The 23,549-nt window shown below is 45.8% G+C and overlaps 1 protein-coding gene across 2 annotated transcripts in view; it reads left to right on the top strand.

Annotated features, from left to right (window-relative positions):
- Window positions 1-16,087: 16,087 nt before the first annotated feature.
- The window catches only part of DCX (doublecortin), a 72,566-nt gene continuing 65,104 nt past the window's right edge, over window positions 16,088-23,549 (top strand). For both annotated transcript variants that reach the window (XM_042480355.1, XM_042480354.1), the window contains exons 1-2: window positions 16,088-16,334; window positions 18,017-18,407. In XM_042480355.1, the coding sequence (XP_042336289.1) occupies window positions 18,044-18,407 (364 nt within the window). In that variant the 5' untranslated portion in view covers window positions 16,088-16,334; window positions 18,017-18,043. The remainder of the gene's footprint in view (window positions 16,335-18,016; window positions 18,408-23,549) is intronic.

The raw sequence follows: 23,549 nt of genomic DNA, 5'->3' as shown, positions 1-23,549 counted from the left end.
CCAGGCAGCACCCAAACATAGTGCTAGTTGACTTGGGAATTGTAACTGTGAGTTACATGTGCCGGGTCGCTACGCAGCGGGCCAAAACTCCAGAGGCTGGTGCTGTGAGCCAAAGGGATGCTCAGAGCAAGACACTGCAAGCTGTCCAGGTAAGCAGCTCAGCAGCAGCATTCAGAGCATTAAGTGACCTTAATGTTCAGGGTTCTTTCCTAGGAGAAAGTTTTAATTCATGAGGGGTCTCAGCAGGGAATAAGAAATATCACTGACCAAAAAAGAGTGAATTAAAGGTCATGCTTTGATAACAAGACTTTGCCTGCAGCCATCTAGCACCTCTGTCTTTTTGCACATGCAAATTTATCATAGCAATATTATGTTAACCAATGGTTCCCAACCTTGTTGATGCTCCACACCGCTCAGAAATTACAATGAGATCCAGAATCCATAAAACAGGGATACTTTTATTCGCCCAAACAAACTGCGTAAAATACCGAATAAATATCACTGTTTTGTGGATTCTGGATGTTATTGTACTTTGCAGTTTGGCCAACACGGCTACCCCTAAATACATGACCCCTAGACTATGTTTCATTAATGTTTTCACCCTCTATAAAAGTAATATAACATTTGAAGATGGAGACGTCTTAATTTCTAATTTTTGAGCCACAAATCGAACCCCATACGATGCTGCGAGTGAAGCATTAAACCCGGTGCATAAAATGCAAATTTAAATTAATTAAGTGAAGACTTGTGACACGAGGGGACACAAGCCACTCTTTGTCACCCTCCTAAAATTCCATCTTCTGGGGTTGCAGGCATCCCAAGTCGGGAAGCCCTGCCAAAGCCAACCGGGGCTGTTGATGAGTAGACAGAGGAAAGATCGTTTCTCTTTCTTTTCACTAGGTGGCAACATTCAACAGAAGTACAACAAGGATATAGATTTTTTAAAAGAAAAATTGGAAGCAAGATTCACATTTTATCCCGAAGAATGCAAACTGTCATGGACTGCCCTGGGCCTGACTTAGAGGCACAGTCAGAGGACTTGGGGGATACAGATGGGGAGAAAGGAGCACTGAGACACTACCCTTTTCTGTGCCACACGGAGCCTGCAGCAACCAAACGGTGAGGCCTCTGGGAGCCCTAAAAAGAACCACACCGGGCACCATTTCCACCCTCACGTGCAATGATGATGTCCCTGAGGCCTTGCACCATTTGGATGCTGTGCCATGCATATGTCATCATGGCGGCCCCTGTGTGGATGGGGGCGAGCCATTATGGAGTGGTAGGGCTCAGGAGCGTGCGGACATCCCACTCTCCCGAGCCCTAAAATCAGCCCTAGGTTGGTGCTTTGCACCAGTCTGTACCAGGCCTCAGACTCTGAAGCCATGGAGGAGGCTGAGACAGGGACAGATCTGGGGCTGCCTGGATCTTCGGTCCCAGAGAAGTCTCAGGAAGCTGCAGAGGGAGAAACAGACTCTATGGACTCTAGGCTGCAAGTGCCAGGACCTGTGGAGCGAAGGCAGGTCAAGGAGTCTTTGAGGCATTCTTCCAGGCTAGAAGCCAAGAGGAGAACTACCATAATAGGTTTCATCTGAGAGAAGCAGAGGCCTTTTAAAAGACCTCCAGCTGCAGAGGTTTTTTGCAGCTGGCAACCAGTCTTGCAGCCTTGTTGTTCTTTTCTCTTTGATTCATGGCTCTGGTTATCTCACTGCTGGACTTGCCTTGTGACTATGCTCTTGCCTCTGCCATTTGCAGTGACTGACTGACTGGTATTGTGTGACCTTTGGAGTATTCCTTGGTACATTCCCCTGCTGTGCTGCCCTCAGTAGAGGTAAGCAGGACACAAACTTCTAGAATTCAAATCTAGCTTGGAAAGGACTGCATCAGGGCCTCAGTTCACTTGCTCAGTGTCAAATCTGTCTTGCTTGGGTACAATGGGGGGGCCTGTTTCTGCACAGAAAACATGCTTTCTGCATAGGAAACATCTTTTCTGTTCAGAAAACAGTTGCAAAACAACTGGAACCAAAAACAAAACATACCCACATGCATTTCTCACTAGAATAATTCCTCTGCAGCACCTTGGGATGTTCAAATATGGGGAGAATACTGCAGAGAAATAGTTGTTTTCTGTTGCAGAAGGGAGAAACCTACTGCAATTGTCCTCATATGCAAGGATTAAATAATGGAGGATTTGTGTGCCCAATATAGCCAAGGTTATGGTGTCATCTAGTGTTATGAGGGTGAAATTGCCACTTTTGTTAATGGGTTTTTTAAAGCAGCATTCGTCAAATTAAAAACATTAAAGCAAATGAATTCTGCATCCTCCCCTCCCTCCTCTCAGAAGAGACTCCTTACTTCATTATAGCCCAGCAATCCTCCTAAAAATGAAAAAGGAATGTATCAGCCATAAAAGTCTAATATATTTCCTAGCGAATTGCTCACTCAGCATTGAACATGTGGATAGAAAGGTGACCATTGCTGTGTGAAGAAGCATGTATTCCTTGCCTCCATTGCTGATGGTTTGCTTCTAGTCCTGTGAAGCGTGGCATGTTTATGTCTTCTTTGCATGGCATGCGTTGGTTACTGGACATGCAAATAGATCTGAGAAGTAGATGAGAATTGGTCTAATAAATTTTGATGTCTAAAAGATGTCCCTATAGCAGAGAAAGCAATAGGGTTACTAGAAAAGGACTTGAGATTTCAAAACAGAGATATTCTTTTGTGTTTCTTAGGGTTATGCATGCCCTTTGTAGGGATGTAATACTTGGAAAAACATAGTTTTTGACCATTTTGCAAATATATTTTTTCATATTCTTCCCATCCCTAATCCTTACCCCTGAGAGCAGCAAGTGTCAGGGAAAGCAAGTTATAACAGGGGAAGCTGTAACAGTGAATCAAACTAGTCCAGGCCATAACCCAGGTAATCCAGGGAGTTGAATGAAAGAATTTAACCAGAATTAAAGGAAGATGCAGTAGCAAGGTCTCAGCTGTCCCAGAATCCATCCAAAAAAAGCTAGCAATCCCAATAACCAAAGTCAAAAGGAAAACACAGTGGCTGGACAGAATATGAACAGACAGGGAGACATGATGCCAATGTGAGAAATCCTGCAAGTCCTGCAAGTCATCACTGTGTGGCACTGCTCTCTTCTTAGATAAGAATAGACCTCAACGTTATCGGAAAAAATCGATGGAGGCGGAAGAGACACTTGGAGAAACAGTTCCCAACCTTTGGTCTCTCAGATGTTTTAGACAAAATTCCCCTAGATCTCTGGACCTTCACCATGCTAGGACTTCTGGAGTTGGAATGCAACCTGTTGTCCCACTTTTCTAGTTGCTTTAAACGGTTCCATTTCTCCCCTTTGTCCTCAGCTTATGTTCATTGCTAGAAACTGAGATCAAACGCAAAAAATAAGTTTCCTCCTCAATAAATTCAGCAGCAGCAAAGAAGAAAGGAGGTGGGCCAGAATCTCCCCCTTCCCAGTAGGCTTAGGCCAAAGCAAACTGCTGCTATCCTAGCCTAGGTGTGCTCAGTGGTGCATCTAGTATATTTGACACCTGGTACGGATCACTTTTTAAATACCCCGTCTCCTCTCTTCAGCAGTCATTTCCAGGTATGACTGGCCAAAAGGGAAAGGGAGAAGACTCACTTTCATGCCCAGCTAGAAGATCCACCAGACCCAAAAGGCAGCCCCTTTCCACCATCATACTGGTTCTGAAGTGTCACCTAGTGCGATCCATACCCCCTGCACCCGCTAGTGATGCCCCTGGTCTTCCTGATCATTGGCTTTTGCCATCTTGACCATCTCTGTGGTTACGTGGCCATGTGCGTTCCAGTTTTCACTTGTGAAATGCTGGTGAGCAGGGAGAAGCAATCGGCTTTGGGAAGATCCTGGACAAGCTTCTTAATGTGGGCTTCCACCTCCTAGCTTGGACCCCCCACCCTAGTGGCATATACTCGATGGTCCTTGTCCACTCACCACTACCAACAATAACACAAAGAGAAGTTTTCTGGCCCTGTATATCTATCTCTCTGTATGTAGGCACAGTGGAGCTGCCATCTCTGGGGCGGTATACACAGCCCCTAAGGGATGGAGTGATGCCGCCCCTTCCCTAGCTGGATCAGGGCTGTGGCAACCGCATGCCACAGCCCCAATCCAGCCTTTCCAGGATGCAAAAAGGAAGCGCAAAAAGTGGCTGAAAAGGGTGCAATAGCTGTGCAGACGCAGCACTGGAGGAGTGTCACGATGCCGCACACCATGTGAAGTGGCGCACAGCGTCAGGGTGCCCTGGGGTGGAGTCGGGGTGTGCGTCATGTGGATGCAATGCCCCAACTCCACCCCCAGGCTGGCCTTCATGGATGGTCTGAAGAGCCCCTCAGTTACCCTAGCCTTCTCTTAGCTTTCTGATTCTTCTAGGAAAGAACCTCCTTCAAACACAGCCTGGTGTTTCCATTCACATCACATGGAAACTATTCGGGCAGATAAGTATCCCCATTTCATTTTCCTGGGATAATAGTTATGAAGCATGAATGCTGGGCTTTGATTCCCCCTTTAATATGTGGTAGGAATATCTGAGCTTTAGAGCTCTTTGTTTGCTTTGCTAGAGTGAAGCAGAATAGAATCATCTCCTTAATGGGGAGAGGAATGGCGTTCCATCATTCCTTTTGCCGCAGCCGCAACAGAAAGCAGGAGCGAACCAAAGTCCTATCTTGGCCGCAGCCTCTGGAAATCTAATTCATACTCAGTCCCCTGATACACAGGGCCCTGTTTCCAATTAAGCTGGGTTTTTCCCCCTACAAGGTCATCTTACCCCCTCCTAACATTAATAATAATTGCAGTTTAGCTTCTCCAAAAAGGTTTTATGGAGCCTCTGCTTCTGCCAAGTGGTTCAGCTCATGGAAAGAAAAATCATGACTCTTGGAAAGGAACAGAATGACTAGGAATGTTGGAGACTTGAGCCCTGCCTTAGGTCTTTGCAACGTTACTTAGGTTGCCATTGGCCATGTTAGCAAGGGGATTCTGGGTATTGTAATCCAGAAAAGTATCAACTCCAAGCTCTAGACAGAGGGCACTGCCTTCCTCTAGAACTACTGTGGTCATGCTAACTGGGGGCTTCTGGGAGTTGTAGTCCAAAAGAGGAACTTTCTCCTAGCTTGTGTGTTCTTCCTCATTAATAACTATTATGCTCCTGATAATAACACTCTGATGTAACTTGGCCACATGTGTTCTAGTTTCCATCTGTGAAATGCTGGAGGCTGAGCTGTCCCAGCAGGGCTATTCTGATGTTGCAATGTGGCTGTACATGTGTCATTTGTGCATACATGTGCATGCATGAGAAACTTGGCAGGCCTTGTTTGTACTCTTCCGCTATTCAGATTTGGGTTTTCAGACCGTTGAAGACATGTACACACACCCCTCAGTTTTCTCCTGCGTATATCCAAGTGACAAACAATTCTTTGCCCATATTGAATCCATCTTGGATGCTCAGATATTTGACGTCCTATGATTTAGCAAGCGGTCAACATTTGCTGATAAGCCACTGACATCTTGACAGGATCTGACGGGGAGCTGTCAGGAGCTGACATGAAGAAGCATTCAACCCTTGACTGTCTCCTGCCAGCGATGGTGGCCAGAGCAGAAGTATTGAATAATGTTGCTTTAGCAATGTTTAATTTCACCAGATGTTTATTTTAAAAAGTCCTTCGGTCGATGAACAAGAAACAAGATGTGATTCGTTGCATTTGGGGACCAAGTGTTCAAAATCCCAAATCTCAAAATTCGGCAATTAGGTTGGGTTAATCCTTAGCAGAGGATGGCCTGGAGCTGCCTGACCCAAATGTTGCAGGAGAACAAGCCGGACAATGAGACCTTGAGGCAGGTTGGACAGATATGTAACATTGTGTGTATGTTTGTGCGTGTGTCCCCTCAAGATAGGAAGACCCTTTTGTTGTATCCATGTTTCCCTAGCCCCAGGGAACATGGATATCCAAAGCTGAATGCCTGTATTTATATCCGTAGTTTTTCCAGATATGGGATGCAAGTCAGCTTACGAAATAAAAGGCACATGTAAAGCCAGAGCATGACGTAGTGGTTTGAGTGCTGGACTATGACTTTGGAGACCAGGGTTCGATTCCTCGTTCAGCCATGAAACCCATTGGATGATTTTGGACAAGTCACACTTTCTCAGCCTCAAGGGAAGGCAATGGCAAACCTCCTCTGAACAAATCTTGACCAGAAAACCCCAGGAGAGGGTTGCCAAAGTTGGAAATGACTTGAAGGCACACAATAACAGCAACTGCTACAAAACCACAAACAGCTAAAAATGGACAGAAGGTTAAGATTAAAATATCAAACTGTCTGTAAAGTTAAAGGTGAGCCACTGAGTGTTGTTGTTGCTGCTATTATTATTACTACTATTATTATCATCATTATCATTATTATTAATAGAGGCAGTGTGGTGTAGTGGTTGAAGCACTGGACTGTAACAACTTTTGGCAACTTTTGAAACCTTCGGCATGAAAGTATTTAACTTGTGGATAATGTATACAACAGAAGTATCTCAGAGTGTATCTACACCACACTTACAGCAGAACGATACTGTGTAAACTGCCCCAGTTGCAACCTATGGGATGCTGGGATTTGTAGTGTGGTGAGAGGCACTTGGAAATTAAGTGACTAAGGACTCTCAGCTTGTGGTTCTCAAATTTTGGTATTTTGGACTTCTGCTCTCAGAAGCCTTCAGCTGGCTAAAGACACCCAGAGGACTCAAAGTTGAGATCCACTGTTCTAGTCAGCATCCCTGAACTACAGTGCTAGAATTGCCTCCTCAAACTACAAATCCCAGCATCCAAGAGGATGGAGCCATGATGGTTGAAATGGTATCAAACTGTATCATGGTGTGGTGGAGATATATTCTTAGAATGAGAAGGAAGAGTTGTAGGCTGCTCTTCCCAAACATGGAAGGAAGAAGGAGCAGTCCTTGCCCCAGCGTAAAGGAACTCTTCCCTTCTTCAGGGCTCAGGAACAGTCAGAACGAACCCAGGGCTGCATCTGCACTGCAGAATCAGTGCAGCTTGACATCACTTTAACTGCCATGGCTCCATACTATGGAATCCTGGGATACTCAGAGGTGGTTTTGCCAGTCCTTTCCTCTCAAATCTCCCCCTAAGCACTTGGTATTGATTGGCGGTCTCCCATCTAAGTACTAACCAGGGCTGCCCCTGCTTTTAGCTTCCATGATCAGACAGGATTTGATGCTTTCAGTACATTTAGGCCCAGATCTGTGTGGCTTCTGTTCTTTACAAGCCAGGGACCTCTCCTCTTCCAGCGTTGCGTCCAGAGAGCCCTTTCTTTTGATGCATGCTAGCTAGACGCCGCACGGGATGGAGCTATAAGCTAAGCAGACTCATTACAGAGAGCTAATCTTTACATCTCTGGCAGCTGATTGTCCTTTCTTAGGCTGCCATCCAGAATCCAGTTACAGGCACTTAAAGCCCCATTGATCTTAACTGTGCAATGAATTGCAGCCGTAGGGCGATTTGATTACAATGGGTGGCTTTTGGTAACTATGTCAATTAGCATGACTTTTCTTTCACTTTTTCCAAAAGGCGGCTATCAGACATATAGATACAGGCTTATCCCAAAGTCAGTCAGTCTGCCTGCCTCTCCCTCTGTTCTTTGGAGTGATTTCCTGCCATTTCTGTTGCAAAACTATCCCTCTGCTGCCCTGCTGGGAAATTTCCCTTTTCTAGGTAGGCCTGCATGTGAGCAGATAAGAAGAGCCCCCGTGGATCAAGCGAAAGCGCCAACATATTTCAGCTCCCCTTATTTTGCTTTTTAAACATCTACTTTCCCTCTAAATGGGAACCTCTTCCTTCCGTTGTGGACCAAGCGTGGAAATAAAGAGACCAAATACAGCCAGTGAGTTGAAAACAGGCCACTTGATTTGACTATAACGCATTTCAGATTTACAATGTGAAGTCAAAGGCTTTCATGGCCGGCATCCATAGTCTTTTGTGGGTTTTGTGGGCTATGTGGCCTATGAGGTTCTAGAAGAGTTTATCCCTGATGTTTCGCCTGCATCTGCGGCTGGCATCTTCAGAGAAGATTAAACCCATGAGAGCTGCAAAAAGGGGTGAGCAACCTAGTGCTAGAGCAACTGGGGCAGGTGGCCACATCCAGATTTCCTTTCCAGCATTTTGCTGGGCCAAAAACCTGAGCTTCCTACTAGAAGGCCAACCCTAGAAACTGTCCCTCAAGTTGCATGACTTAAAGTCAGGGCTCAGCCCCCAAACCAGCCCCAAGCAAAGTCTCTTTCCCCAACCTTTGGATCTCCAGACCAAAAGAGGCAGATCCAGATCCTTCCCCTTCACCAAATGGGTGCCATAGGTGTTTGCCAAAATCCTACTTCTCTTTCTCTCACCACTCCTTGCCAAGTGTCCACCTGTTTAAACCACCACCACAAGCCAATTGTCATCATAGGGGTTTTTTTTGGTGGGGGGTTTTCGGGCTATGCAGATACTCATGGGTCACACAATATATATATAGAGAGAGATATATACCTCACTCTCTTCTATGCCAGCATTCTCTGAAGATGCCAGCCACAGATGTTGGCAAAATGTCAGGAACAAACTCTTCTAGAACATGGCCACATAGCCTGAAAAACCCACAAAAGACTATGGATGCCATGAACGCCTTCGACTTCACAATTGTCACCTTTCTGGTTGCCCTCCTTTGGAGACACTCCAACTTGTCACTGTCCCAGGTCCTGAAGCTAGGAAGAGAAGGGTTTAATACCTTGGAGAACTCCTTTAACCCTTTATATAAAACCTGGAGTGGAATCACTGCCCCCCTGACATGGAAATGCCATGCTGAGCACTCCTCTCTTGCCTGCTCATTCTTTTCCACAACTGCCCCTTCTCTCCCCAGTATTGCCATCAGTTGCCCCAATGTGTGATAATGTATCAAGTCATAGAATGGGCCATTCATGAAACGCGAGATGCCATTCCTCTCCGTTCAAAATTGCAGAGATATCCCATCTGTTTCTGAACCCACTCAGTTTATTTTTCTCCTTCTATTTCATGGAACTGAGCCGGAATAAAAAGCAGATGTCTTCCTCTGCAGCCTGGAGTCAATGGCAACTGCGCTTTTGGGACTAATTTATCATCGGAGGGTGTGTGTGTGTATGTGTGTGTCCATTCTGGTGGCGTGGCTGCGTTCCTTTTTCCTTTGCTACATCTATCGATTATATCAGTGTGGGGGTTTGCAACAAGGCTGTGTCATTTGGGCTTTTGTTTCCGCCTTGTATGTAACACTTCTCCTCTCCGCTGTTTGGTTTTAAAAAGGGAGTTGGTTTTTCCCAGGGGAAGGAACCAAAGATGGAAATTTAATTCCTTTTCCCAACCTGACTCATGTGTAAATGAATCTTTGTTTGTGATGGAGGGGGGGGGGGGGAACCTGTGTGAGTGATGTCAACCAAAGCCAGATATAGAAAGAGGAAAGAAAGAAACGCAGCCTGACTTCAATTTCTCAGAATCCAGAGGGTTGTTTTCTTTGTCTTTACATTCATCCACCTTTAAATTTGTACGGGGGAGGTGTCAGAATTAACCATCGCACCTCCTTGACGGATGGCGCAGGCGTCGGGCGCATTGGGAGACGGGCTGCAGGTGCGACTAGAACAATGGGCTAGGAACCAGGGTTGCAATTTCGAGGGATCCCACAATGGTTTTTTTTGGCAGGCTGCAATGGTCAACGACAAACAAAACAGGCCCAGGGAGAAAAGCAGGTCTGCAAATGCAAGCGCTCTCTCTTTCTCTCTCTCTCTCTGCTCCCTGGAGTCTGCTGTTGGTGATTGTGGCACAGGCGGCATGAACCATCTCAGCTTCTCAGCTGTTCTTGCCGGTAAAAGGAGGTTGGGCAGTGGAAGCCGAGCTGCAATTATTCCTAGTATGCAGCCCGACAGGCGGGTGGTTTTTGCACACGGCAGCTGAGCTCAGCCAGAATCCACGCACATCGACTCCCCCTCTTGCTCCCGATTACTCATCTCCTGCCCATAGACAGGTTCCCCCAGGGCCTTGCTGCTCTCCTGGACTCTGTCTGGCACCCACGTCCTGCAGCCAGAGGCCACCCATCGATTCGGCATTAAGCTCAAGCTGAAACACTCATGGATCATTCTGGCAGGGGCTGCCTTCAACTGGGGAAAAGGCAGCGTCTTTAAAAAGAAACAAACCCTGTGCAATTCCGCAATGAATTCCGCAGCCGGAATAGATTGTGGCGTTGCATCGAGGGACTTTGGTTGCAGACTTCATGCTGCCGGAGGAGAATCCTATTAGGAAACGGCCTTGATGAGTTGTGTCTTTTGCGGCTGGAGAAGGGAGAGGCTGGGATAACCGGGGCAAATTAATTGGACAGTGGAGGTTAAAGTGGAATCATTGTGCTATTAGAGTGTAGTGGGAAAGGCTACCAAGTCTGAGATCGAGATACTCTCAGGGTATGAAAAAAGCATCATTTCTGGTTCCTCCCAGTCTGTGGAGGGCCACACTATAACATCCCCCCCCAAAGAAACAATGATGTTCTGGAAACTAGAAGTGATATTCTTGCAGACTGTGGCACTTTGAGGGGGGGGGGCTGAAATGAAAAAGCCCCTACAAAACCTGCTCCAGAAGGTTTCTCAAACAATGACCATAACAGGTCAGAAAGCTAGGTACTAACCAGATTTAGAGAGAACCGTAGGTGGCTCCAATGTCAACAAGGTGATGAATCTGCATTGGATTTTAGTTGAAAGGAACCATTCAAAGTGCTAACCTCACCTCCTCCAAAACAATTTTGGATAGTCCTTTTCAAGTTTGGATGAAAACCCTAAGAATAACCGATGGCCATGGGTCAAAAGCTAGGGGAAGCCAGGCCTAGGAAAGCTGATTTCTTCTAATGGATTTGCGGTAACAAATAACTAATGATTATTAATTTAAAGGCGATTTTTAATGAAAGATCCCCTGTTGCTGTTAATTGTCACAGCGTAAAACACGCCCTAGAAATAATGCATAACATTGGCTTTGTAATGCCGACAATTATTTTGCAGATTCGGTGGAACGGTGTCACTCTTTTGACATTGGAGGGGGAAAGCATCCAAACATTAAAGGCATGTCAGGGCACGCTATTCTCCTTGAACCCGCTTTTACATTATTAGGTGATGAAATTCATTCTGCAGATCTGAGTTCTGTCAAAAGGAAGGGGAATAGGTGAAGGAGAGACGGGTCCCAGCTCTGCATGACTCTGGTGGTGAAACTAGTTGGTGTGTGTGTTTTGTGTATATGTGTAGACAGTTAACAAGCCAGATAAAGATGACAACAAGGAGGACGATTTTGCTGGGATGGCAAATGTCACCACCATTTGGAACCATTCAGTAATATTTATGAACCACACATTTTATTTTCACTGATGTAAGCTGGGATCATGTTCATGACCTATGTGCATTTCACGAGTGCATATGTCCTCTTTTGAATAGGACACAAAACTAAAACTGGGCGTTAGGTCCAGTTTGGAAGGAACTATCCAAAGTTTTGAATCCTGTCTTCCAAACAGTTCCACTCCTTGGATACCTCCTTAAAAAGTTCAGACTAGAACCCGGAGTAGATTGACTGCCGTAGATCCACCAACTTCCACTACGAGGCTTTTGTTGCATCCACCAACCTTGGCTGCTCTTCCCAGTGGATTGGAATGAGGTTCTCCATTGCATTTTGTACTTAAGAGGCAATTCATGGGACAAAAGGTATACCAGTATGACACACACACACACACACACACACACACACACACACACACATTGTTTAGAACTGCATAGTTTGGAAATAAAATTGCTGTTGCTCCTAGCAGAATTGGCTGCCATCACCCCCAGGGATTGCTTGTGTCTGCCAAGGATTGTGGCCGTTGGAGTCCCAACACCTCTGGAGGAGACCAAGTCAACGAAAGCTGGGTGCGCCAACCACCTAAAAAATCCTGTTTCAATCATTTTAGACATGTATAAGCAGAATGCTACAGTTAGGATTGTAAGTGCCATTGTATTCCTCATTTGTATGTATGGTTGTGAAAGCTGGACAATGAAGAAAGTAGATGGGGAAAGAATCAGCTTATCTGAGATGTGGTGCTGGAGAAGAGTCCGGCAGATACTGTGCAAAAGACAAATAAATGGGTCCTAGAGGAAACCAGACCTGAACTCTCCCTAGAAGCTATGATGCCTAAACTGAGGTTGTCATACTTTGGCCACATCATAAGAAATCATGGCTCACTAGAGAAGACAATAAATAATGCTTGGTCAATAGAGAAAGAGGAAGACCCCATACCAGATGGATAGGTTCAACCAGAGAAGCCTTGGCCATGAATTTGCAAGATCTGAGCAGAACGGTTGAGGACAGGATGACTTGGAGGTCTCTCATTTGTAGGGTCACCGTGGGTTGGAATCAACTTGAAGACCGTTAACAATAACAAAAGGAGACATCATGTTTCAGCTTGCACAGAGCGCACTACTAGTATCACATAGTGGCAACAGAGGATTTTGAAGTAATGCTACAACAGATCTTACACTAGGTGGGGAAGGTCTCGCGTTTCCAATCCGACGGCGACATGATCCCCTTTGATGGCTTTGATGGGATTTTCTTCCCCATTGTTTAAAACTTAATCAGAAAATGAGCCTTCAGTCTTGTGGCATATTGAGCAACCGTTTTGTGCAAGCCAGATGACTGTGTATCGTGCAGGTATTTTAAAATGACTGAAAACCATTCACACTTAGGACTCTTCTATTTGCTGCGTTCACATTCCCTTGGTCCCTTTGCTTGCCCTTTTTCTTTGCATGCCCAGAGTCTATTCCTAAACGCTCAACCAATGTTTTAAGTTACTGCAATGCTAAAAATTTAGGGGCTGAAGGAAACTTGGATTAAGGGGCAGAATTCCTATTGGGGAGAAGGATACCCTTATTTTGTCCTCTGCTCATAGCTACATCCCTGAAAGGCCATATAATGAAGAAGAGTTCATGGATAAGCTGCTGAGTCTATCACCAGCAATCCATCAGATCTGGGAACTCATGTTTGTTTTCTCTGAAAGGGTACTGAAAACCCTGCTTGTCAGATATAGAGAGCAGTTATCCATCCTCTCTGGAGAGGTCCTGCTCGGATTTGTTTGCCTGAGGCCAAGTGACATGTTTATCAAGGAGACCGTGATTTCAGCCTTCATAAAAGCACCCTTCTGGCTTCAGCCGAAAGGTCACTGTTTTGAGTCAGTCATGTGGCTACTTCCCTGCCCTGCATACACTTGGGCCATGCCATTCTTAGTGGACAGGCGGAATAACTTCAGCCAACCATTCATCTGAGCAACCCATTTCCGTATTTGAAAACTCACGTGCCATTCTCTTACTTGGGACTTTATCACATGCGGCTTTTAAACTACCAACAAAGTTGGTAAATAATTCCTTTGGTGATACTTCTTGCATGACATTGTCTCCATCTCACTGCTCCCTTGCCATCCAAGGGTTGTTAGACTACACCTTGTCATTGACGAGGGAAACGCATCAGTAAGCTCCCAAATGCACTTCTGAAGCATTGGTCCTTAGGTATGATAAGTTCCTTGTGCCTCTAGAATTGCATTAAAAATAAAAAATGAAATGAAATGAAATATCTGAAATGCATGCTGGGTGGTTCATAGGAAGGGTGAGGAAAAGAGTGCGAGGGTCCAGTTACTCTATTGCGGAGAGAACGGGGATCATGTGATAAACTCTGAAGTCATTATTTTGCTATTAACTGCAAAAGAGCTCTTGGCGTCTCCCTGGTTTTGGCTGTGGATACTGCATTGAGTGATCAGCCATTTTGTTTTTTAATATTATGAACAACCAGGTGGATGCCAGGGTTGCCTGTGGATGCCACTAAGGTTGCCAGGCGAAATAACAGGTAGGGCTCCTTCCCCCTTTAATAATTGTGCGGAAGAGGGAATTTCAGCAGGGGTTGCCTATCGCACAATCAGTTAACAAGTTACACCTGATGAAATCCTCTCTTTTACACAAGCATTAAAAGGACAGGTGCCCTGTCTCTTATTATTTCCCGGCACGTACCTGGTACTTATGGAAATAAAGAGGGTACCAGCGACTGCCACATCTCTTATTCTCAACCAAGAGCTGTCTCTGCCAAACTGGGAACATTGGTGGGTATGCGTTTCCTGACATCTTATGGAGGACACAAGGTTGGGAACGGATGCTGCAAGGCAACCCAATCCTAGGTCCATCATGAGGATGGATAGTAAGGGCAACACATAAGTCTGAGACGGCTGTGTTCATTGCTGCCATGCAATTCAATCCAGTGACTTCACCAGTGACTACTTATCATAACCAGCTGTCTTTGTGTGCACCCCCCTTTTTAAAAATGGTCATCTTTTCAAGGAGGGGGAGTGGCAGCTCTCTCTTTAACCAAATTTAATTGCTTGGGGAAACGGGTGTCTCTTTGCTCCTGCTTGGAGGATAGAGCGTTTCCTTCATCGAGGCCAGGTAATTGAATTCAAGGAGCTATATTTAACTTACCTCTTTATCTAAATGAATTTATTGATAGGAAGAAAATGGATGCACTGCCAGAGCTTCCCTCGCTGACCATGTCGGAAATGATTAAGCTGATGGCTTCACAAAAGCCTCTTCTTCTCTCTCACCCCCCCCCCACTGTTTTCTGGCCCTCCCCCAATAGCCAGCCAAAAGTGATGTAATGAAGGAGAACATCATCACCGAGGATTGCTAGTAGGATCTCCAAAAGGATCCAATGTGCGCTTGGAACAAGAAGCAGGCAGGACGCATGTGTGAACATCAACCTGGTGTCACAATGGAGGGCGCTGGATCTTTTGCGAAGATCCAGAGCAACTGAGGACTTTTTAAATCCATGGTTAGAGGGGTAGCAGCAACTGAAGTTAAGGACAATGGGGGAAAGTGGGAGGAGGAGAAAGACACTTGGATATTGTGAAAGCAGCTGAAAAAGTAGGATGGCAGAGGACTAAAGGGGACTGTCCTTCTGAAATTGGGATGGTCAGACGGTATAACAGAAATTGACCAAATATTAACATGCACCCATGTAATTGCAAGGAAGTGACGGGGTCAGCTTTGTCTGTGACAATTCAGAAGGTGCCCTGCTTTTTAAGGGAGGAGGATCTGTCATGATCTCAGCTGTGACTTATGGTGAAGTTAGAGCAAACCAGGAGCAGTCAACATACAATGTGAAGTCAAAGGCTTTCATGGCTGACATCCATAGTTTTTTGTGGGTTTTTCAGGCTATGTGGCCATGTTCTAGAAGAGTTTATTCCTGACGTTTCACCAGCATCTGTGGCTCTGAAGATGCCAGCCACAGATGCTGGTGAGACGTCAGGAAGAAACTCTTCTAGAACATGGCCACATAGCCTGAAAAACCCACAAAAAACTAAGTCAACATACAGTCCCCCAGATGTGGTTGGACTGCAGCTCCCACCATCCTTCACCAATGGCTCTGCTGGCTAGAGCTGATGGGTGTTGCACTCCTAAAGCAACTGGCAGGACCCAAGTGGCCCACCCCTGCTCTGAAGGCTGGCGTTGCCGTTGGCAAGGAGCCCAGTTCATTGCTCTCTCTGGGGATTGGCGTTGGCTGGTGATGTCATGCTTTTGCAGAGGAATGGACTTGGGGTCCTTAGTTAAAGGCAGCAAACTGTTTCACCTCCTTGTTCTGGGGATGATGGTCCCATTCCTTGGGTGAGCAGGACCAGAGGAAGGTCTGTTGACACCACCACTTGCTCACCCGCCCATCTCTTCTTCCTTTTGCTTTGTCCGCAAGGCAGCTCTGGTTTTAACAGGAGTCCGGAATCCAACTTATCAGACTGCCACACCTTCATTGTCTTGCAAAGGTACCAGGCGGTGGCACAGATCAGTCACCATCTGTTCCTAGCCAGGTCTGGTGGGTCATGCCAGGAATTGGTCCAGCTCTTGGAAAATGGGCAGAATAAAAGAGTGAACAATGCCTCCAGAATGCAGCTCATCCAGCCCTCGGCAGCTATTTCAGGAAAACCCAATCTGAACTGGTGCTGCCCTTCCTCTTCCAAATACAGAGAGGGAGTGCCTTCGAATGACAGTCATGAGGTTGAAGCTCCATGAGGCAAGATTACCCTTTGCAGAAGAGGCTGTGTGTGAGTGTGTGTGTGTGAGTGCTGTGTGTATGCACACACAAGGCACTAGGACCTAGGAGGCGTCCCGGCAAATCTGGCAGGAATTTTTTGCTTGGAGCTCAGACAACAAAGGCAGAGTGTGGCTGGCTTTCTCTCCCACAGCATCTCCACCCAGAGAGCTGAAAACCGGTAAGTAGAGCTGGAGAGCCTTTCCAGGCAGAGAAAGTATCAGAGGTGTGATGCAAAAGATAGGGAAAGGAAAGGGGTTGACATTGGAACTGGAGGGTGTGCTCCTGTCCACACTCCATCCAAAGCTCAGCATGAGAGCATTTTCAAAGTTGCATTGAGGTCCCATTGTTTCCAATGCCTGCTGTTCAGATAACCTCTAGGAAGTATTGGGTTTGGGGAAATCATTTTTTTGCAACTTGGCGGAAAGAAGAGAGATGGAAAGCTCCCTTTACCGAAGGACAGGAGCCCTATGAAGGTCAGAGACAGGTCATCATGACACTGTAGAAAAGGAAGGAAAGGGACACGGTCTGGCCAGCCTGACTCTGGCAGAAGGCAAGCAACAGCTTTTCCCAGGGCTTGGACCTGATCGCAGAGCCTTGGGTTATAATCCCATTTGAGTTGTGCAAAGCTGCTCCAAGCAGATGTGAGTTGCATGCTAATAGTGTGGAACAGCTGAGCGGTAGCACTCAGGTTTTGTAGGCTCTGAGAGCTGTCTTTGTGTGTTTGGAGTTCCAACTTGCAAGATGAGGGGATCTCTTGCACCTCCAGCTCATGCTAAAGATGATTTCTGTCACTTACCTCTTCCCCTCATTGCACAAATGAAACCAAATCTCTCTCTCTTGTTCCAATGCCTCTCATTGCACACTCAAGGCACTGAACAATGAGAGGTGCTCTTATGGTGGCGTGATGCGACTACTTTTGTAAGGCACCTTCAGCGATTAAAATACACTTCATTAAAATGAAAGGAAGGGCGGAAGTTGCATTAACCCTTCTCCATGATTAAATGACACCAGAAATGAATGGGGCGGAGGGATGTAGTAAAATGTAGTATTTTGATATCACCTCACTTCCAATCAGAATTTCTAGGATATCAAGGGTAGTGACTGAAATGGAGTTAGATTTTCAGAGAGGTCTATGAGACGACTGCCTTCACAGATATTCATAAAGCAGACAGCATTGTTGCCATATGTCTGTCTGGTCCATCAGCCATTTCAGTTTGATCCCCCATTTGAAAGGTCCCTCTGACTCGGGCTGTCATCCTATTCACAAACGGGTATGTTGAAGCCCTTAGAGACATATCGCACTGGTTCTTCTTTCTTTGGGAGACTGAGTTCCTTAGGCATGGAGCACACTTGGATTGTCAGTTCCATCCATCTACCACGAAAGTGAAGTTTTGCATCTTAACTTCAGGGAACGTCTCTTCTCAGCAAAAACTGTCCATAGCTGGCACACATCTGGAAGTGACACCCATAGACTTCTCCATCCCAGTCTCCCATTTTAGATACTTAGCACTGATTCAGAGATAAACTCCTTTGGTTTCAACAGAGTCCTCCAGATTATGTATTACACAGCCAACTGTATTGCTGAGACAGCAGTTCCTATTCCTTATGCTTGAAGCATTACCCCAAAAGACACATAGAGGGAGGAAAGCTCTTTGTGGCATCTATCCAAGGAAAGTAAAACATTAGGCAAGGCATCATTTTGTTTAAGACAGGAAGAAACCCACAGAGTTGGGTTCCAAGATCTGCTATACTAGCATCTCCCTTGTTCTAGCGCTTAAGTTGGCTCACTCTACATTTTCTTTCCTTTGCGCTCTTTCCTTCCCTTCTTCTTCCACCTCCTTCTCCTCCTCCTGTGCCCAGCTTCACATCTCTAGGGCTCACCGAGCTATGGAACTTGATTTTGGACACTTTGACGAAAGAGACAAGGCGTCCAGAAACATGCGAGGCTCCCGTATGAATGGCCTGCCAAGCCCCACTCACAGTGCCCACTGCAGCTTCTACCGCACTCGGACCTTACAAGCCCTGAGCAATGAAAAGAAAGCCAAGAAGGTGCGCTTCTATCGCAACGGGGACCGCTACTTCAAGGGGATTGTGTACGCCGTCTCCGGCGACCGTTTCCGGAGCTTCGACGCCTTGCTGGCGGACCTGACCCGGTCTCTGTCTGATAACATTAACCTGCCTCAGGGAGTTCGCTACATTTACTCCATCGATGGCGGCAGAAAGATTGGGAGCATGGATGAACTGGAAGAAGGTAATTAGCAAGAAGCAATGACCGCTGGCTGGTGCAGGGAGGGTGGCAGGGAGGGTGGGTGGCTCACTGGCACATCGAAAGGGCTTCATGTATGCTGAAGTATATGAAGGTTAAAGGGGCATGGATTTCACCAGCAGCTGTCATTTGCCCAATGATTCTCTCCTTTTTCTGCAAAAGGCATTAGAGATAATATACCAGGTTCACCCCTGGCTGTTGAAAGTGGCCAGGTTTACCTTCTGCCCCTTAAAGAATATCCTGGAGGGTCTGTGTACAACCGGGGTGAATATCCAGAGATGTACAATTGCATGATGTTTGTGCAGATGGTGGGTGTGTTCCCACACAGGTTTCTGGTTGCACGGGTGAGTGTGTTTGAAATGAAGCGCCTGTTCATTTGGGTGTGGAAGTGTGTTGTCATGTATTTGAACTGCGCATGCCAGGTGGCAAATTTATTCTGCCTTTTTGTAGAGGTACCGGTGGATTGGGGATAGTTTGCTCAGTCTGCCCGTAGGGATGTGCTGTCTGACTGTATTAAGAATGATTTATATACAAGCCTTCCTATCCTGGGGCAGAACCCCATTTAGAACCATTGGTTTTAGATCGTATCTGCACAAGCAGCTGTACATGGTATATTTGCAAGCTGCAGGTTTTCACAGTCTGTGTATTGCTAGGAAGGATGAATATTGACAATATGTCTCCTTGAATACCTTTGTGCATTGAATTGGGGGAAGGGAGGTACGGAGGTTAGGGTTGGGGGGGGGGGTTGTATCCCTTCCAGAGCATGTCTGCAATATCACTGCAAACCAAATCCATCAGCACTGAGCGCTCTGTATACAAGGGGGTGTGTCTGGACTTTTCGTGAGAATGGATGCGAATGAGCATCCATGTGTTTGAATGCTCTGGGTTTTTGTATTTGAATAAAAATGTACTGCACATTGGGTGTGCCTGGGTGCAGCTGTGTCTATGGAGTGTGAGCGATCTGAACCGTATTCTCTAGGGTGGGCATCGGTATTATGAAGCAGGGCGATACGGGTGCAGGGAGCGAATTGCCGGTTTGCAAGGGTGACTCAGTCTCTACAGTACATGCACAGTCACCGGCTCCAAAGGCACTGCATTGCAAAGGGCAAATGAAACCAAATGTGAATTTCCTTTAAAAACTCCCCAAATTATTTAGGAAGGAGGGAAGGAAAGGAAACACATTCTCGATGTGGTTTGTATCTTGCACCAAATGATGCCCTTTAAGTGATCATTTTTTAAAACCTAACAAATCAAAGTCTTCATTGCAACAATGAAAAGAAAATTATGTCTGGAAAAGCCTACAGAGATGCTGGTACCTGTGGCTTTCAGAAATGTTCAATAAAGCCCATAGGACTTTCCAGCAATGTTCATCTGTGCGTCTGCAGGGTGTGTCCCTTTGTCTGGGGTGAATGTGTTCAGTGTGTCTATAAGGTGTGTCTATGGCAGCTCAGAAGGGATGGCATTTGGCTTGCCCATGGGGGAAGGAAGGTCTGTTGAGTGAGAGAGCGTTACAGATATGAAATGTGAGTGTGCAAAGCTTGCATACAGAGTGTCAGTAGTCATTTCCTAGTCCAAAAGAGGAATGGGTGCAGCATTGCCGGATGATGGAGTATTTGTGTGATACCATCTCGTATTTCTTGTGAGTTTGAAAGACTGTGTTTCTGAAAGTCAAGAACCGTGCCATACTTGCCTGCTGAAAGTCCTCCTTTGTGCTTGAGCAGGATGGCATCCTTGGTCTGTGCGTGAAGAATCGCCTCTTTGCCCAGTGTGCATGAGAGGCAGATTGTACATTAAGGAGACACACACCCACAAACAAGTATCTTCATTTGTTCTGATAACAAGGGCTGAAACTCTTTGGAGCAATGGTGGATCTGTAGCTACAATTGGTTTTTGCTTGCCTGGTTGGCTGCTCCAGTGTGTTGCTGTCAATCTCTATCGCTGGAGACGAAAAATATTAAATGGCATATTGTGCTCAAACAAAGAGCAGGCTTTCGCCATACTGTTCAAATGCTGAGGTTCTTTGCCTTGAAACCAATCGGCTGCCATCTTGAATGATGTCATTCCCTGGAAGGATGTCTCCTCGAAGTGAGGATTTCCAAGGGTGGCATCATGGCGCCAACTATTGACCAGCCATGCTTTGTTACCTGCCTACCTTCCTTCTTTCTTTTGCCATGATCTGAAATGGTTGGGCATAGTATAACGTAAAATTGTCCATTGCGGGAAAATAGTTGCATTTGCTGTTTTAGTCTTTGTTTCAGTGTGCATGTGAGTGCCACCAATGGATCCACAAAGCTGTGACATGTTGACACATATGGTTCCTGTTGTGTTCCAGCTCATGGTAACCTTAAGAGGACTCGCTCATGGGTTTTTCTGAGGCTGAGAGTGTATGACTCACTGACGGTCACCCAGTGGGTTTCCATGGTTGAACGGGAATCGAATCCTGGTCTCCAGGGTTCAACACAGTGCAATAGGTATGAGAGCCAGTGTGATGTAGTTCAGTGCTCAGATAACTACATCACACTTATATCTACTGCACTGTACTGCATTGTTATCTTCTTTTCTTTGGAAGTGACATGCTTGAACATACCCATGCTAGGAATGGAAAGGAACTTAGGTGAACCCAATGGTTTTGAGCAAAGTATTGTGGTGATGTCGTAATGTGCACTTTGTTGTGATCATTTCCGTATTTTCAAGATTTATGCGCCATTTCTGGGGAAATGCATTGGATACAACACAAACTCGAAAATGTGCATCATTGGGAGAAAAAAAAGAAATACACAGAAAAACACCTATAATCCACAAGAGAAAAGATTTGGGGGTTCCAAGGAATGGCGACCTGTAACTGTCACATTGCCCAGGATCTCTCACAATATTATGGAGCCTATGACAGATATAGTGTTGTGGATCCTACATAAGGACCTATGCATGAGTGGCACTGTAGCATGCGATGGGACAAATTTGGGACATAGGCAATCCAGAGCCCAGAGATGTTGCTCTGTTAGACTACAACTCCCAGCGTTCCCCAGTTGGCAAAGCCATCCTCCTCTCCTAAAGAGTTTTCCAAGTTTGGTCTCATTTAAACACAAAACCTGGGCCAGGAGATGCCTTGTTTTGCTTTAAAGGAATGGATGGTGGAACGCCTGAGTTGCTTCTGGACAACCCTGGTATTGCTCCTTAGTAAAGTGCCATGTATATTAGTGAAGCTGTCACATGAAAAACAAAAATGGCCATAAAACTGTATTTCCCACTAACCCCTCGATCTCTCTGTGGTACAAGATGGATTTTCCTTGTAGTTAGAAACAGAAGGAGGTTTTCAAAGACCTGAGGAACTTGCAAATTTTAATTTAATATTTGGACTACATACGGCTCCAAAGTCATAGACCAAAAGAAAGGGACTCTGTCATCCCATTTTTAAGCTGCTTTTAAAATGTCCCACTTTCTGTCTCTTCCTCCCACTCTCCTCCGTTGTCCTTAGCTTCAGTTGCTGCAAACTGAGCAGGAGCGGGCAACATCTTGTCCTTCCCAGTTGGTTCAAGCAAAAGCAAACTGCTGCAGTCTCTCCTAACATATGTGTTCATCCCTAAGCTTAACCTCTTGAGCCTTAGGATTCATGGGAAGCTGGTATGTGTATGACTCAAACTAGGATGCCTGAGGCCTTCCCATGTTGGCTTGGGATTTGGAGAGATGTAATTCAGATGCCAGCCACAGATGCTGGCAAAACGTCAGGAATAAACTCTTCTAGATCATGGCCACATAGCCCAAAAAACCCACAAAGAAACTATGGATGCCGGCCATGAAAGCCTTCAACTTTTTCAAGGTCTGCTAAGTTCATGCTACTCTGTGTGTGAGAGAAAGAGCAAGAAAGCTGACTTTAAGGTTTTCATTTATATTCATGCTCCTGTTTTGTTTGAGTGCATTCTTGTTTCACCTTTCCCGGTTTCTTTCCTGTACTTGGTCACCTTCGTTGCACTTACTTGGCCTCATTTGCCCTCGCTTCCATTTCATTTGCTCAGTTACAGTGATGTTGGTTATTCTGTGGATGGTTTGATGTGAAGCCATCATGGAAGCCTGTTGGAAAAACCACTTGGCTGGTCAGATTGAAGAATAATGGGGGAAACGAAAAAACAGTGAGGACAAAGTAGAGGGCAAGGGGTGCCAAGACCCAGCAGTCAGCGGAACAAAGGGAACTGGATAGCATTGAAATAACTTGTGTGTTTGGCAATAGGGCTCTAATGGAGGAAGGACACCCACAAGTGCATCTCTTGGGCTTTAGGAAAACTGGAATGGTAGTGAAGGAGATGATGATGAAGCTTTCAAATTTCCCCACTGTTCCATACAGAGTGGCCTAAAGCAAACATATAGACAGTTGTAGAGGGTGCAGGGGATGCTTGCCCAATTGTGATCCTTCTAGATCCCTATGGACTATATACCTGGATATGTTCTCAAAACCTAAAATGGTCAAAAAGGTCACTTCTGCTTTTGCAGATTTTCTGTTAGGAGCCCGTTGGATGTTTGTGGGTGGATGGGTGGCACTTGAATGAAGAAACATGGCCCTTGGAAACAAGGTTCTCCTTTTTAAAGTCATCTTGTGTGTGTATTTGTGGGGAGATGATATGAATCACAGGCTGGGTTGCCAGATCTTAGGGCATGAAATAGAATAGACCAGAAGCTGAGCTGGCCCTAACCTTAGCAGACGGAGTCGGCCATCTCAGGCAGCAGTTGCTGGAATCAAGCCATTCCTGCTGAAATTGCTTCAAATTCTCCAGTTTTGTTGGACAGAGCTGCGTTTTTGTTGTGTTGTGTGCCTCCAAGTCATTTTCGACTTATGGTGAACAAAATGGCAAACCTAATAGGCAAACCTATTATAGGCTTTTCTTGACATGTTTCTTCACATGGGGTTTGCCACTGCCATTGTCTGAGGCTGAGAGAGTATGACTCGCCTAAGGTCACGTAGTGGGCTTTTATGCTCGAACCCTGGTCTCCAGAACTGTAGTCCAACACTCAAACCATTGCACCATGCTGTGCATTCCACAAAATATCTTCTGCATCTTTTACCTAAGCTTGCCACCCTTAGGGATGATGATGATGATGATGATGATGATGATGATGATGATGATGATGATGATG

Source organism: Sceloporus undulatus, chromosome 7 (genome assembly GCF_019175285.1).
Source record: "Sceloporus undulatus isolate JIND9_A2432 ecotype Alabama chromosome 7, SceUnd_v1.1, whole genome shotgun sequence".
NCBI lineage: Eukaryota > Metazoa > Chordata > Lepidosauria > Squamata > Phrynosomatidae > Sceloporus > Sceloporus undulatus.
This window is presented reverse-complemented; position numbering and strand designations above follow the sequence as displayed.